The 12,381-nt window shown below is 56.8% G+C and overlaps 2 protein-coding genes across 2 annotated transcripts in view; one reads left to right on the top strand and one right to left on the bottom strand.

Moving 5' to 3' along the window:
* Nucleotides 1–12,381, top strand: part of LOC119696487 — a 1,710,157-nt gene that overhangs the window by 1,431,891 nt on the left and 265,885 nt on the right. Inside the window, 1 exon segment of the mRNA XM_038126215.1 lies at nucleotides 10,049–10,971. Coding sequence (XP_037982143.1) covers nucleotides 10,049–10,971 — 923 coding nt within the window.
* LOC119696488 overlaps nucleotides 1–12,381 on the bottom strand; it is a 1,499,846-nt gene that overhangs the window by 1,249,000 nt on the left and 238,465 nt on the right. Inside the window, 1 exon segment of the mRNA XM_038126216.1 lies at nucleotides 556–1,282. Within this exon segment, the coding sequence (XP_037982144.1) occupies nucleotides 556–1,282 (727 nt within the window).

The raw sequence follows: 12,381 nt of genomic DNA, 5'->3' as shown, positions 1-12,381 counted from the left end.
ATGTTCCTGCCCTTGAACTTCCTTCCCATCCTCTCAACAAATTACAATAAAATTATAAATCAATAAATTACACAACATGAAATAAAATAAAAATGAAATATAATAATTTCAACTCTTCCTTACAATACTCCAATAATTATTCAAGCCAAAACAACTATTACTGTAACACTATCAATACATATAAATAAACACATTATATACCAAGAAATACCTTTTGAAAGTTTTAATTCAATATTAATCTACTTTAGATAAAAAATATCTAAAACAACTAACATACAATCTAACACATCTTAAAAAAACAATTTCTATTACAAATATACCAAACACAAAACCAAACACCATCATAATTTCTCATACATTTTAACCAAACAATTAAACTTTAACAACACCCTTGAGTACTCCAAACCAATTAAAATTACTTTTAAAAACTTATTTGTGGGTTGGATGATGTAAAAAATGGGATTTTTATAAGAATTTAATCATCTGATAAGGAGGCACTCTGCAAACAGCCGACTCAGAATGAACGGGACAGAAATCAGTAAGGGCTTCCCTTACCGGTGCCTCCGTTGGTGTTGGGTCAAGTGAGAGCGCTGTGAGAAGCTCTTCCCACACTGGGGACACTCGTAGGGCCTCTCCCCAGTGTGGATGTGCCGGTGCCTGATGAGGTGGGAGTTCTGCTTAAATCCCTTCCCGCAGTCAGGGCAGCAGAAGGGCCTCTCCTCTGAGTGAATCCGATAGTGCAGGAGGAGATGGGAGCTGATCCGAAACCTCTTCCTGCATCGATCACACTCGTAGGGCCTCTCCCCAGTGTGGATCCTCTGGTGGACAATCAGGTTGGAATGCTGCCTGAAGCTCTTCCCACACTCCCCACACTCGAAGGGCCCTTTCCCAGTGTGGGTCCTCTGGTGGCGGATCAGGTTGGAGCTCTGGCTAAAGCTCTTCCCACACTCCCCACACTCGTGGGGCCTCTCCCCAGTGTGGATGCGCCGGTGCACGACAAGATGGGAGTTGTGCCTGAAGCCCTGCCCGCAGTCGGGGCAGCGGAAGGGCCTCTCCTCTGTGTGCGTGCGCTGGTGCAGGAGGAGATTGGAGCTGGTCTGAAACCTCTTCCTGCACTGATCACACTCATAGGGCCTCTCCCCAGTGTGGGTCCTCTGGTGCCTGATCAGCTCAGAGCTCCACCTGAAGCTCTTCCCACACTCCACGCATGTGTGAGGCTTCTCCCCATCATGGGGCTGCTCATGGAGCACCAGCTCCGAGCTCTGGCTCCATCTCCGGCCGCCTTCCCGGCCCAGGCTGGGTCTTTCCCCCTCAGATCACCGCCATCTGCCTTTGCAGCCCCTCCTCATGCGGCATCTCCGGGCCTTTTCCTCCCCGTTGCCTTCCTGCGCCGTGGAGCCGCTCCAAACGGCCTCTGCCACGAGCTTCTGCCCCGGGGATTTGTCCTCCCTGCTCTCCAGCCTCAGCTCCTGCTCTGGGGGAGGAAGGACAAGCAGAGGATGGCATTTGCCTCCGGGCCACAGGCAAGGGCAAGGAGATGCCCCAGGGCGTCCCCGGCACAGGGGCTGTGCTGCAGCCGGGCCGTGCTGGGCTGGGAGATGGAGCAGGACACAGGGGCAAAGGGGCACTGACTTCCTCCTCACCTGCCTGCGTGTCCTGGGGCATCCTCCTCTTCCTCACAGCCTCCCAGGGCTTGGCAATGGGAAATCCTGGTTTGGGGAAAACAAGGGATGAGCACATGGAGTTAGAAGGTCCCTCTGCCCAAGTCCAGCTCTACAAGTCACCGGCCATCTGGGCTCCAGAAAAACCTCCCAAACACCAAGATTAAGCCCTGCAAAAGCCTCCCAGGAGTTCCCCGTCCCTGCTCCCTCCCCTCTGGTGTTCGGGGGTTCCCCCTGTCCCAGCTGCTGGGGTCACGCTTGGATTGGGGGTCCCCCTTCTCCTGGGTGCCCGCCCTGCCCAGGCTGCTGGCAGTCCCAGCAATCCCAAAAGCTCCCCCCTCTCCGCTCTCCCCATGCAGGGATGCCGGGGCTTTCTGGGCTCCCTTTTGGGCTCCCTTCTCCCCTCACTCTCTGCTTTGGGCTGCAGGGGCTCCAAGGAGTCCCCCCTGCCCCTCTCTGGGCTCTTGAGGCTCCCGCCAATGGCGCCGCTCCCCCCTCTCTGGGCTCCCCACTTTGGGCTCCTGGCGGACACAGGGCTCTGCTCCTCCAGGCTGCCTCTGCCGGCAGCCGCCACCGGCACCCCCCAATGTCCCCCCAAGGGGCCTTTCCCGCTCAGCCTTGGACTGCTGCATTCTCCAAACATCCCCCAAAAACCCAACTGGGAGCAACTGGGAGTGACTGGCTGCATGCTGCGGGTGACTGGAAACAACTGGACTTATACTGGGACCAACTGGGATCATGCTGGAGGTGACTGGGATCATCCTGGCAGTCAGTGCCACTACACTGAGGCTGACTGGGAGTGCTTGGCAGCAAATGGGATCCTACTGGGACAAACTGGGAGTCACTGGGAACATGCTGCAGGGAACTGGGCTACACTGGGAGTGACTGGAACGACAGTGAGGGTGCAAGAGAGCAACTGGAACCATGTGGAGCACAACTGATTCATACTGGCAGCGACTGGGAGCACACTGGGCTCACATTTGGATCACACTGGGAGGGACTGGACTGACACTGGGAGGATCTGAGAGTGACTGGGAACACACCCTGCACATCATCCCCCACACTGGGCCTGACTGGGAGCAACTGGGAGCACGCTGGGAGCAAATGGCATCAGACTGGGACTGACTGGCTTGATCCAGGAAGCAACTGGAACCATGCTGGAGGCAGCTGGGACCACACTGGGAGAGACTGGAAGCAACGGGGATTATACTGGGACCACCCTGGGAGGGCTGCCATGTGACTGGGATCAAACTGGAGCTTCCTGGGATCATCCTGGGTTGAAACCGAGCGACTGAGTTCACACTTTGGGCTACTGGGAGCAGCTGAGAGAAACTGGGATCATGCTGCAAGCAAACTGGAGGAACTGGGAAGGACTGGACGCACGCTGGAGGCAACTGGGATATTCTGGGCATGACTGGGAGATCACACTGGGATCACTGACACCTTACTGGGGCCACTGGCAGTGCCTGGAAATGACTGCAGACATGCTGGGGGCAACTGGGATATACTGGGAGTGTCTGTGACCATCCTGGGGGGACTGGAACCACCCTGGGAACAGCTGGGACCATGCTGGGGAGAACTGGGACCACCCTGCGGGCAACTGGGAGTGAGTGGGACCATGCTGGGAGGGATTGGGATCATCTGGGGAGTGACTGGGACTATAGCAGGGGCAACTGGGTTCAACTGGGACCATACTGGGAGGGTCTGTAACCACAGTGGAGTGATGGAACCACACTGGGAACAGCTGGGCCCATGCTGGGAGCTGTTATTAGAGGAACTGGGAGCATCTGGGATAGAACTGGGGTCAAGTGAACCACAGTGAGCTAACTGGGAGTGCCTGGCAATGACTACGAGCATGTTCAGGGCAACTGGGATATACTGGGAGTGTCTGAGACCATATGGTGGTAACTGAGACCACACTGGGAATGTGCTGGGGGAACTGGGAACAAGTGGGAGTGATGGGATCATACTGGGAGTGACAAGGTCTATGCTGGGGGCAACTGAGAGGAACTGAGAATAGACTGGATCAAAGTGGGAAGAACTGGGAGCAACTGGGTCCTTGCTGGGACCAAATTGCATCATCATATTGAGTGACTGGGACCAACTGGGATCATACTGGGAGCAGCCACTCCCGGCCCCAGGACACCCCAAAAACACCTCCCGGGGACCCGCCGTGTCCCCCCGAGGGCCATCTGCGGCTCGGCTTTGCAGCCCTGCCAGCTCCAAACATCCCCCCCAAAAAACCCCAAAGCCAGGCACCCCCCGGCAGATTTGGGCCCAGCTCCCCCTGCCCGGGCACCTGCGGCACGGGGGGCGATGCTCCCGGGGCTGCGGCCACTTCAGGCAGCGCCAGAGGCACCAGATTCCTTCTGTCCCCTTCTCCTGCTCTTCCTGCTGCTGCTCGGCCTCTTCCTCCCTCCCTCCTCCTCCTCCCCGTTCCCCAAGGCCCAACCCTGAGGGGAAAGGGGCCAAGGAAAGGGCGGGAACCGTGAGGGGAAAGGGCCGGGGGCCAAGGGGACGCGCGGCTCCAAAAGGGCCCGGTTTGGCTTAAAATCACCCAAAAGGGCCTCAAATGCAGCTGAAATTAGCCAGCTGTGGCCAAAAACCAGCCAAAGAGGATTTAAATTATCCAAAGGGGTCTAAAATCCAACCAAAGGGGCCTAGAATTGCCCAAACTGGTTTACACCTCCCTCACAATGGCCTAAAATCACCCTTAAATCTCCAAAATGCGCCTAAAATCCACGCTGCATGTACCTGCTTCAGCCTCAAATCTCCCGAATGAGCCTCAAATTCATCCCGTTCTGCCAGAAATCACCTAAGTTGACCTAAAATCACCCACACGTGCCTGAAACCAACACAAGAGGACCTAAAGTCAACCTAAATGACTTCGTTTGGTGTAAAGTTACCCAAAGAAGCAAAAAAACTACTCAAATGAGCCCAAAATCACCAAAACCAGTGACCTAAAATCACTCACCCTGGATTAAATTCACTCACATGGGTGTAATATCATCCAAAGGGATCCCAAATCCCGCCTCAACCCCACCAGATTGGGCCGAAATTCGGCCAAAGGGGCCTCAAATGCCCCCGCACAGGCTGGGGATCCCTGGCGGGAGCTGAAGCCCAGCCTAAAGCTGCCCCGCCCGGCCCAAAACGCCCCCGAGGGGCCGAGCCCGAGGCCGAGCCCGGCAGCGGCTCCGCGCTCGCTCCGGGCCCTCCGCGCTCGCTCCGGGCAGTTTTGGCCGCGGCCCCGGACGGGCCCGGGTGGGACTGGGAGGGAGCAGGGAGGGCTCGGCAGGGCTCGGCCATTTGGGGCTCGCTTGGCCTCGGGCCGTTGTGCTGGGAGTTGAGGGGCAGTCGCTGCGGGCTTTGCAGACAATGATTGCCTTTGGGGCAGCTGGGCAATTTCGGGGGGTTGTGGATTCTGGGGGGCTCTATTGGTGCTTTGAGGGGGGGTGTTTTTCTGGGAGAGTTTGGAGGTTTATTAATGTTTTTTGTTTCTTTTTTAAATTCAGGGGGTTTTACTGGGATTTTGTGGGAATCTCTGGATTTTTTTAGGGGGGTTTTATTGGAATTTCTGGGGGATTTTGGGAGCCTTACTGGAATTTTGCAGGTGTTTAGATGGATTCTTTTGAGGTCTAGGTTGTTTGAGGAATTTTTGGGGGTTTTTTTGGTGGAATTTTTTGGGTTTTGTGGGTGTTGCCAGGATTTCTTTGGGTCTTGGGAGGATTTGTGGAGCTTCTGGAGGGTTTGGGGACATTTATGGGGGATTTGTGAGGTTTAATTGGGATTTTGGGGAGTTTGTTGGGATTTCAAGAGATTTTGTGGGCTTTTATTGGGATTCTAGGATGTCCTAATGGGATTCTGTGAGATTTAATTGGGATTTCATGGGTTTTATTTGACTTTTGGGGCTTTTAAGGAGATCTTGGGGCCTCTCAGCCCTTCCCCACACCCAGGGAATGCCCCAAAGCCCCCTCAGACCACCCAAGGTCCTCCAAAATTCCACTAAAACCCCAAAAAGACTCTAAAAATTACAGTAAGATACTCCAAAAGCCCAGAGAATCCCACAAAATACCAGTGAAACCCACTGAAATTAAAAAACTCCCAAAAATTTCAATGAATCCCCCGAAAAAACCAAACCCCCTGCAAAATCCCAATAAAATCCCTCAAATTCCAAAATTCCCCAAATCCACAACCCCCCCCCAAAACCCAGTAATTCTCCCTAAAAACCAAATAATTCCACCCTAAACAACAAAATTCCCTAAAGCCCAAAAAAGCCACCCCAGAATCCCCAAAAACTCTCCCAAAATCCCCACAAAATCCAATCCCAAAAAAGCCCCCCGGAATCCACCCACGCTCCCTGGGGCCGTCCTGGCTCAGGGGCACCGGCCGGTGGAACAGGAGCCGCTTCAGGGGGCCCTCAGAGCTTTTTGGGGAGGGGGCACCATGGGAGACCCCCCAAAAACGGGGGAGGGGGAACGCCTGTTGTGCCCCCTCTCCCCGAAACCCCCAGACCCCGGTTCAGGGTGGGCCTGGGAACCCCCGGGACCCCTCCAGGAACCCCAAACCCCCCCAGAGCCCCCCAAGGCTGGCCCAGGATCCCCAAAGCCCCCCCAGGAACCCCCTGAGAGCCCCCAGACCCCAATCGGGCCCAGCCCAGGCTGTCCCCTGAGACCCCCCAGACCCTTCCCAAGGCCCCTCCCCAGATCCCCCCAGGACCCTTCCAGGACCCCCCAGCCCCTCCCAAACCCGGCCCAGGACACTCCAGGCCCCCCAAAACCCCTCCCCCAGACCCCCCAAAGAGCTCCCTACGACCCCTCCCCAAACCCCCCCGACCCCTCCCAGAGCCCCGCTCCAGACCCCTCCCGGCCCCCGGTGCCGCCTCAGCGCCCCCGGCCCCTCCCCAGACCCCCCGGGGGCCCGGCACCGGCGGCCGAGGGGCGCCGCCTGCGGCTCGCCTCTGATTGGCTGCAGCGGCGCGGCGGAGGCGGGCGTTGCTGAGGGGAGCCGCGCGGTGATTGGGTGGTTTGGGGAAGTGCGGCACGGTGATTGGTTGGTTCGGGGCGCGGCGCAGGGATTGGCTGGGGGAGCCCGCGCGCGCGGCGGAGGCGGGAGATGTTGAGGTCAGAGCTGCTGAGGCGGAGCTGAGGTGGGGCCGGGGAACCTGGGGGGCTGTGACAGGGAATAGGGGGTGTGCGGTGGGTTTGGGGGGGAGTGAGGGGGCTCTAGGGAGCTTTGGGGGAAGCTTGACAGGGTCTGGAGCGTTCTCAGGTGGGTTTAGGGCAATCTGAGGGGAATTGAGGTGGTCTGAGGGGATTTTGGGGGGATTTCGAGAGGAACTGAGGGGGTTTCTGAGGGGATCTGGAGATTTCTGAGGGGATCTGGGGGGCATTTAGGGGAGTCTGAGGGGATTTTATTGGGTTTGGGGGGATTGAGGGGTCTGAGGGGGATTTGGGGCAGTCTGATGGGATTTGGGAAGTCTCAAGTAGGTCTGGGGTCAATTTTTCGGGGAACTGGGGGGTCACAGACACTCCCAGTATATCCCAGTTGCCCCCAGCATGTCTGCAGTCATTTCCAGGCACTGCCAGTGGCCCCAGTAAGGTGTCAGTGATCCCAGTGTGATCCCCCAGTCATGCCCAGAATATCCCAGTTGCCTCCAGCGTGCGTCCAGTCCTTCCCAGTTCCTCCAGTTTGCTTGCAGCATGATTCCAGTTTCTCTCAGCTGCTCCCAGTAGCCCAAAGTGGGATCCCAGTTGCTCGGTTTCAACCCCAGGATGATCCCAGGAAGCTCCAGTTTGATCCCAGTCACATGGCAGCCCTCCCAGGGTGGTCCCAGTATAATGCCAGTGGCTTCCAGTCTCTCCCAGTGTGGTCCCAGCTGCCTCCAGCATGGTTCCAGTTGCTTCCTGGATCAAGCCACTCAGTCCCAGTCTGATGCCATTTGCTCCCAGTCAGGCCCAGTGTGGGGGATGATGTGCAGGGTGTGTTCCCAGTCACTCCCAGATCCTTCCAGTGTCAGTCCAGTCCCTCCCAGTGTGATCCAAATGTGAGCCCAGTGTGCTCCCAGTCGCTGCCAGTATGAACCAGTTGTGCTCCACGTGGTTCCAGTTGCTCTCTTGCACCCTCACTGTCCTTCCAGTCACTCCCAGTGTAGCCCAGTTCCCTGCAGCATGTTCCCAGTGACTCCCAGTTTGTCCCAGTAGGATCCCATTTGCTGCCAAGCACTCCCAGTCAGCCTCAGTGTAGTGGCACTGACTGCCAGGATGATCCCAGTCACCTCCAGCATGATCCCAGTTGATCCCAGTATAAGCCCAGTTGTTTCCAGTCACCCCCAGCATGCAGCCAGTCACTCCCAGTTGCTCCTGGCATGATCGCAGTTGCTCACAGCTGCTCCCAGTAACTCTCAGCATAATCCCAGTCACTCCCAGTATATCCCATTTCCCCCTACCATGGTCTCAATTGCCCCCATGGGCTCCTGCTCACTCCCAGTATGATCCCAGTCTGATGTCAGCACAAACCCAGTGCAGTCCCAGTCACTCCCAGTATGATCCCAGTGTGATCCCAGTGCAGCCCAGTCCCTCGCAGAGCTGGGGTCCCGCAGCCCTCTGTGCGTTCCCCGCTGCCGGAGGTGCCGAGAGGAGCCCCAAGGGCTGGCAGTGCCCGGGCAGGGTCCCCAGCCTGGCCCAGTTTGGATGTGCAGCCCCCAGTTTTCCCAGTTTGCCTCTCCTCTTGGCCGGGCCGGGTTCCCCCGCCCGCAGCGGCTGCGAGCAGCCGAGAGCCCCGCGCTGCCCGTGCCGAGCTGTGCCGGCTCCATCGCCGCTCCTGGCGCGGCTGCGAGGGCTCCGGGAACGGGGCAGCGAGGGTGTGGCTGCTGCTGGGGAGGAGGAGGAGGGAGGGAAGGGAGGGATGAAGTAGGAGAAGGAGGTGGGCATAAGGCAGAGGAGGAGGAGGAAGAGGGGTTGGGGGAAGGAGGGGGAGGGGGGGCAGGGGGGGGGGGAGGGGGGGCAGGGGGCGGGAGGGGGGGGGAGGGGGGGAGGAGGAGGAGGAGGAGGAGGAGGAGGAGGAGGAGGAGGAGGTCGGGATGAGACAGAGGAGGCGGAGGTGGGGGGACGGAAGAGGAGGAGCGGGAGGAAGAGGAGGGTCAAAGGCGGATCAAAGAAAGCAGAAGGAGCCACGCGGTTGAGCCCTCCCTGAATGCGCAGCCCCCAGCTGTGGGATCATCGCCCCCCATCCCGCATGTGAGCGGGGAGGGGGAGCTCGGCCCAGAGCTCCCCCTATGCCGGGGGGTCCCTGGGTTGGGTTTTTTGGGGGATGTTTGGAGAATGCAGCAGTCCAAGGCTGAGCAGGAAAGGCCCCTTGGGGGGACATTGGGGGGTGCCGGTGGCGGCTGCCGGCAGAGGCAGCCTGGAGGAGCAGAGCCCTGTGTCTGCCAGGAGCCCAAAGTGGGGAGCCCAGAGAGGGGGGAGCGGCGCCATTGGCGGGATCCTCAAGAGCCCAGAGAGGGGCAGGGGGGGACTCCTTGGAGCCCCCTGCAGCCCAAAGCAGAGAGTGAGGGGAGAAGGGAGCCCAAAAGGGAGCCCAGAAAGCCCCGGCATCCCTGCATGGGGAGAGCGGAGAGGGGGGAGCTTTTGGGATTGCTGGGACTGCCAGGAGCCTGGGCAGGGGCGGGGGCACCCAGGAGAAGGGGGACCCCCAATCCAAGCGTGACCCCAGCAGCTGGGACAGGGGGAACTCCCGAACACCAGAGGGGAGGGAGCAGGGACGGGGAACTCCTGGGAGGCTTTTGCAGGGCTTAATCTTGGTGTTTGGGAGGTTTTTCTGGAGCCCAGATGGCCGGTGACTTGTAGAGCTGGACTTGGGCAGAGGGACCTTCAAACTCACCATGCTCATCCCTTGTTTTCCCCCAAAGCAGGATTTCCCATTGCCAAGCCCTGGGAGGCTGTGAGGAAGAGGAAGATGCCCCCAGGACCACGCAGGCAGGTGAGGAGGAAGTCAGTGCCCCTTTGCCCCTGTGTCCTGCTCCATCTCCCAGCCCAGCAGGGCCCCGGCTGCAGCACAGCCCCTGTGCCGGGGACGCCCTGGGGCATCTCCTTGCCCTTGCCTGTGGCCCGGAGGCAAATGCCATCCTCTGCTTGTCCTTCCTCCCCCAGAGCAGGAGCTGAGGCTGGAGAGCAGGGAGGACAAATCCCCGGGGCAGAAGCTCGTGGCAGAGGCCGTTTGGAGCGGCTCCACGGCGCAGGAAGGCAACGGGGAGGAAAAGGCCTGGAGATGCCGCACCGAGGAGGGCTGCAAAGGCAGATGGCGGCGATCTGAGGGGGAAAGACCCAGCCTGGGCCGGAAGGCGGCCGGAGATGGAGCCAGAGCTCGGAGCTGGTGCTCCCTGAGCAGCCCCATGATGGGGAGAAGCCCCACACGTGCGTGGAGTGTGGGAAGAGCTTCAGGTGGAACTCTGAGCTGATCAGGCACCAGAGGACCCACACTGGGGAGAGACCCTATGAGTGTGATCAGTGCAGGAAGAGGTTTTCCACCGGCTCCAGTCTCCTCGTGCACCAGCGCACGCACACAGAGGAGAGGCCCTTCCGCTGCCCCGACTGCGGGCAGGGCTTCAGCCACAACTCCAGTTTTGTCGTGCACCGGCGCTTCCACACTGGGGAGAGGCCCCACGAGTGTGGGGAGTGTGGGAAGAGCTTCAGCCAGAGCTCCCACCTGATTGTCCACCAAAAGATCCACACTGGGGAACAGCTCTACGAGTGCGATCAATGCAGGAAGAGGTTTAAGACCAGCTCTGGTCTAGTCAGGCACCAGCGCACGCACACAGAGGAGAGGCCCTTCCGCTGCCCCGACTGCGGGAAGGGCTTCAGGCAAAACGCCCATCTTGTCGTGCACCGGCGCATCCACACTGGGGAGAGGCCCCATGAGTGTGAGGAGTGTGGGAAGAGCTTCAGACAGATCTCCAACCTGATCCTGCACCAGAGGATCCACACTGGGGAACAGCCCTACAAGTGTAGGGAATGTGGGAAGAGCTTCAGGCAGCGTTCCCACCTGATTGTCCACCAGACGATCCACACTGGGGAGAGGCCCTACGAGTGTGATCAATGCAGGAAGAGATTTCGGATCAGCTCCCATCTCCTCCTGCACTATCAGAGTCACACAGAGGAGAGGCCCTTCTGCTGCCCCGACTGCGGGAAGGGATTCAAGGACAACTCCACCCTCGTCACCCACTGGCGCATCCACACCGGGGAGAGGCCCTACGAGTGTCCCCAGTGTGGGAAGAGCTTCTCCAGCAGCTCTCACTTGACCCGACACCAACGGAGGCACCGGTAGGGGAAGCCCTGCGAGTGCCCCGAGTGCGGGAAGAGCTTCGTGCGCTGCTCCAGCTCCATCCCCCGCTGGAGGAGCCACGCTGGGCACAGCCCTGGAGACCCACATTCCCTGTGATCCATGCTGGGAACACACCTGCCTGCTTCTCTTGGTTTAGCCTTAATTTCTTTCTCTTCTCCATCTCTTTGCCCTCCAAAAGCCAAGTGGGATGGATCTGTCACCTCAAAACCACTGAAATCCCTCTGAAGACAACTGAATTTTAACCTATGAAGTCTCAGTCCCACCTCAAGTTGCTTCTTCCCTCCTCAAAAAACCTCAATCCTACAGCAAACTCACTCCATTCCGCATCCACCAGGGTGGGATGGGGTTGGGAGGGGATTGGGAGCAGTGGGATCCCAGTTTGGAGCAGGGGTGGGGATTGTGTGGGGCTGGCTGGGTGGGATGGGTTTGACAGCAAATAAAACTTTGAGAGTTTCTGATTTCTGTCCCGTTCATTCTCAGTCAGCTCTGTTTGCAGAGTGCCGCCTTCTCCGCTGATGAAATTCCTATAAAAATCCCATTTTTTAAATCATCCAACCCAAACAATCCAAAAACCAATATCCAAATAAAACCACACACCCACAATTATTTTTTTAAATAATTTTTTTTTTAGAGTACTCAAGGTTGTTGGTAAAGCTTAGTGGTTTGGATAAAATGTATGAGAAATTATAGTGGTATTTGGTTTTGTGTTTAGTGTATTTGTGATATGAATTATTTTACTAGTGTGTGTTAGATTGTATGTTTGGATTTTTAATATTTTTTTTTCCAAAGTAATTTGGTTATTGGGTTAAAACTTTCAAAGCGTATTTCTTGTTTTATAATTTGTTTTTTTACATGTATTGGTACTGTTACAGTAATAGTTATTGTTATTTTGGCTTGAATCATTAGTGGAGTATTGTAAGGAAGAGTTGAAATTATTATATTTCATTTTTATTCTAGTTTATTTCATTTTAAGAATAATTTATTTAATTAAAATGTTATTGTAATTTGTTGAGAGGACAGGAAGGAAGTTCAAGGGCTGGGAACTGGAATTCCAGACCCTAGGAGTGTGTGCAGGACCACCCATAGTGGGATCAAATATGGGCTGGGATCAAACATGGGCTGGGGGCACATGGGATGGGACCGAACAGATCAGGATGGCACAGACTGGGATAAACTGGGTTGGGGCTGGATGGACTGGGATGGCACGGACTGGGATGGCACGGGCTGGGATCGCAGGGACTGGGAAAAAGAATTGGCTGCCCTTGGCTCCTTTGGCTCCCATCCACGGTGGTTTATTTGCCCAATTATCCAATCAAAAATAAACCAAACAAAATTAAATGTAACAGCAATTTTCATTAAGTAGTTTAGTATATATAAAATT

This window comes from Motacilla alba, unplaced genomic scaffold (genome assembly GCF_015832195.1).
Source record: "Motacilla alba alba isolate MOTALB_02 unplaced genomic scaffold, Motacilla_alba_V1.0_pri HiC_scaffold_31, whole genome shotgun sequence".
NCBI classification, from domain to species: Eukaryota; Metazoa; Chordata; class Aves; order Passeriformes; family Motacillidae; genus Motacilla; species Motacilla alba.
The sequence above is the reverse complement of the archived record's forward strand: the minus strand, read 5'-3'. Positions and strand labels throughout refer to the sequence as shown.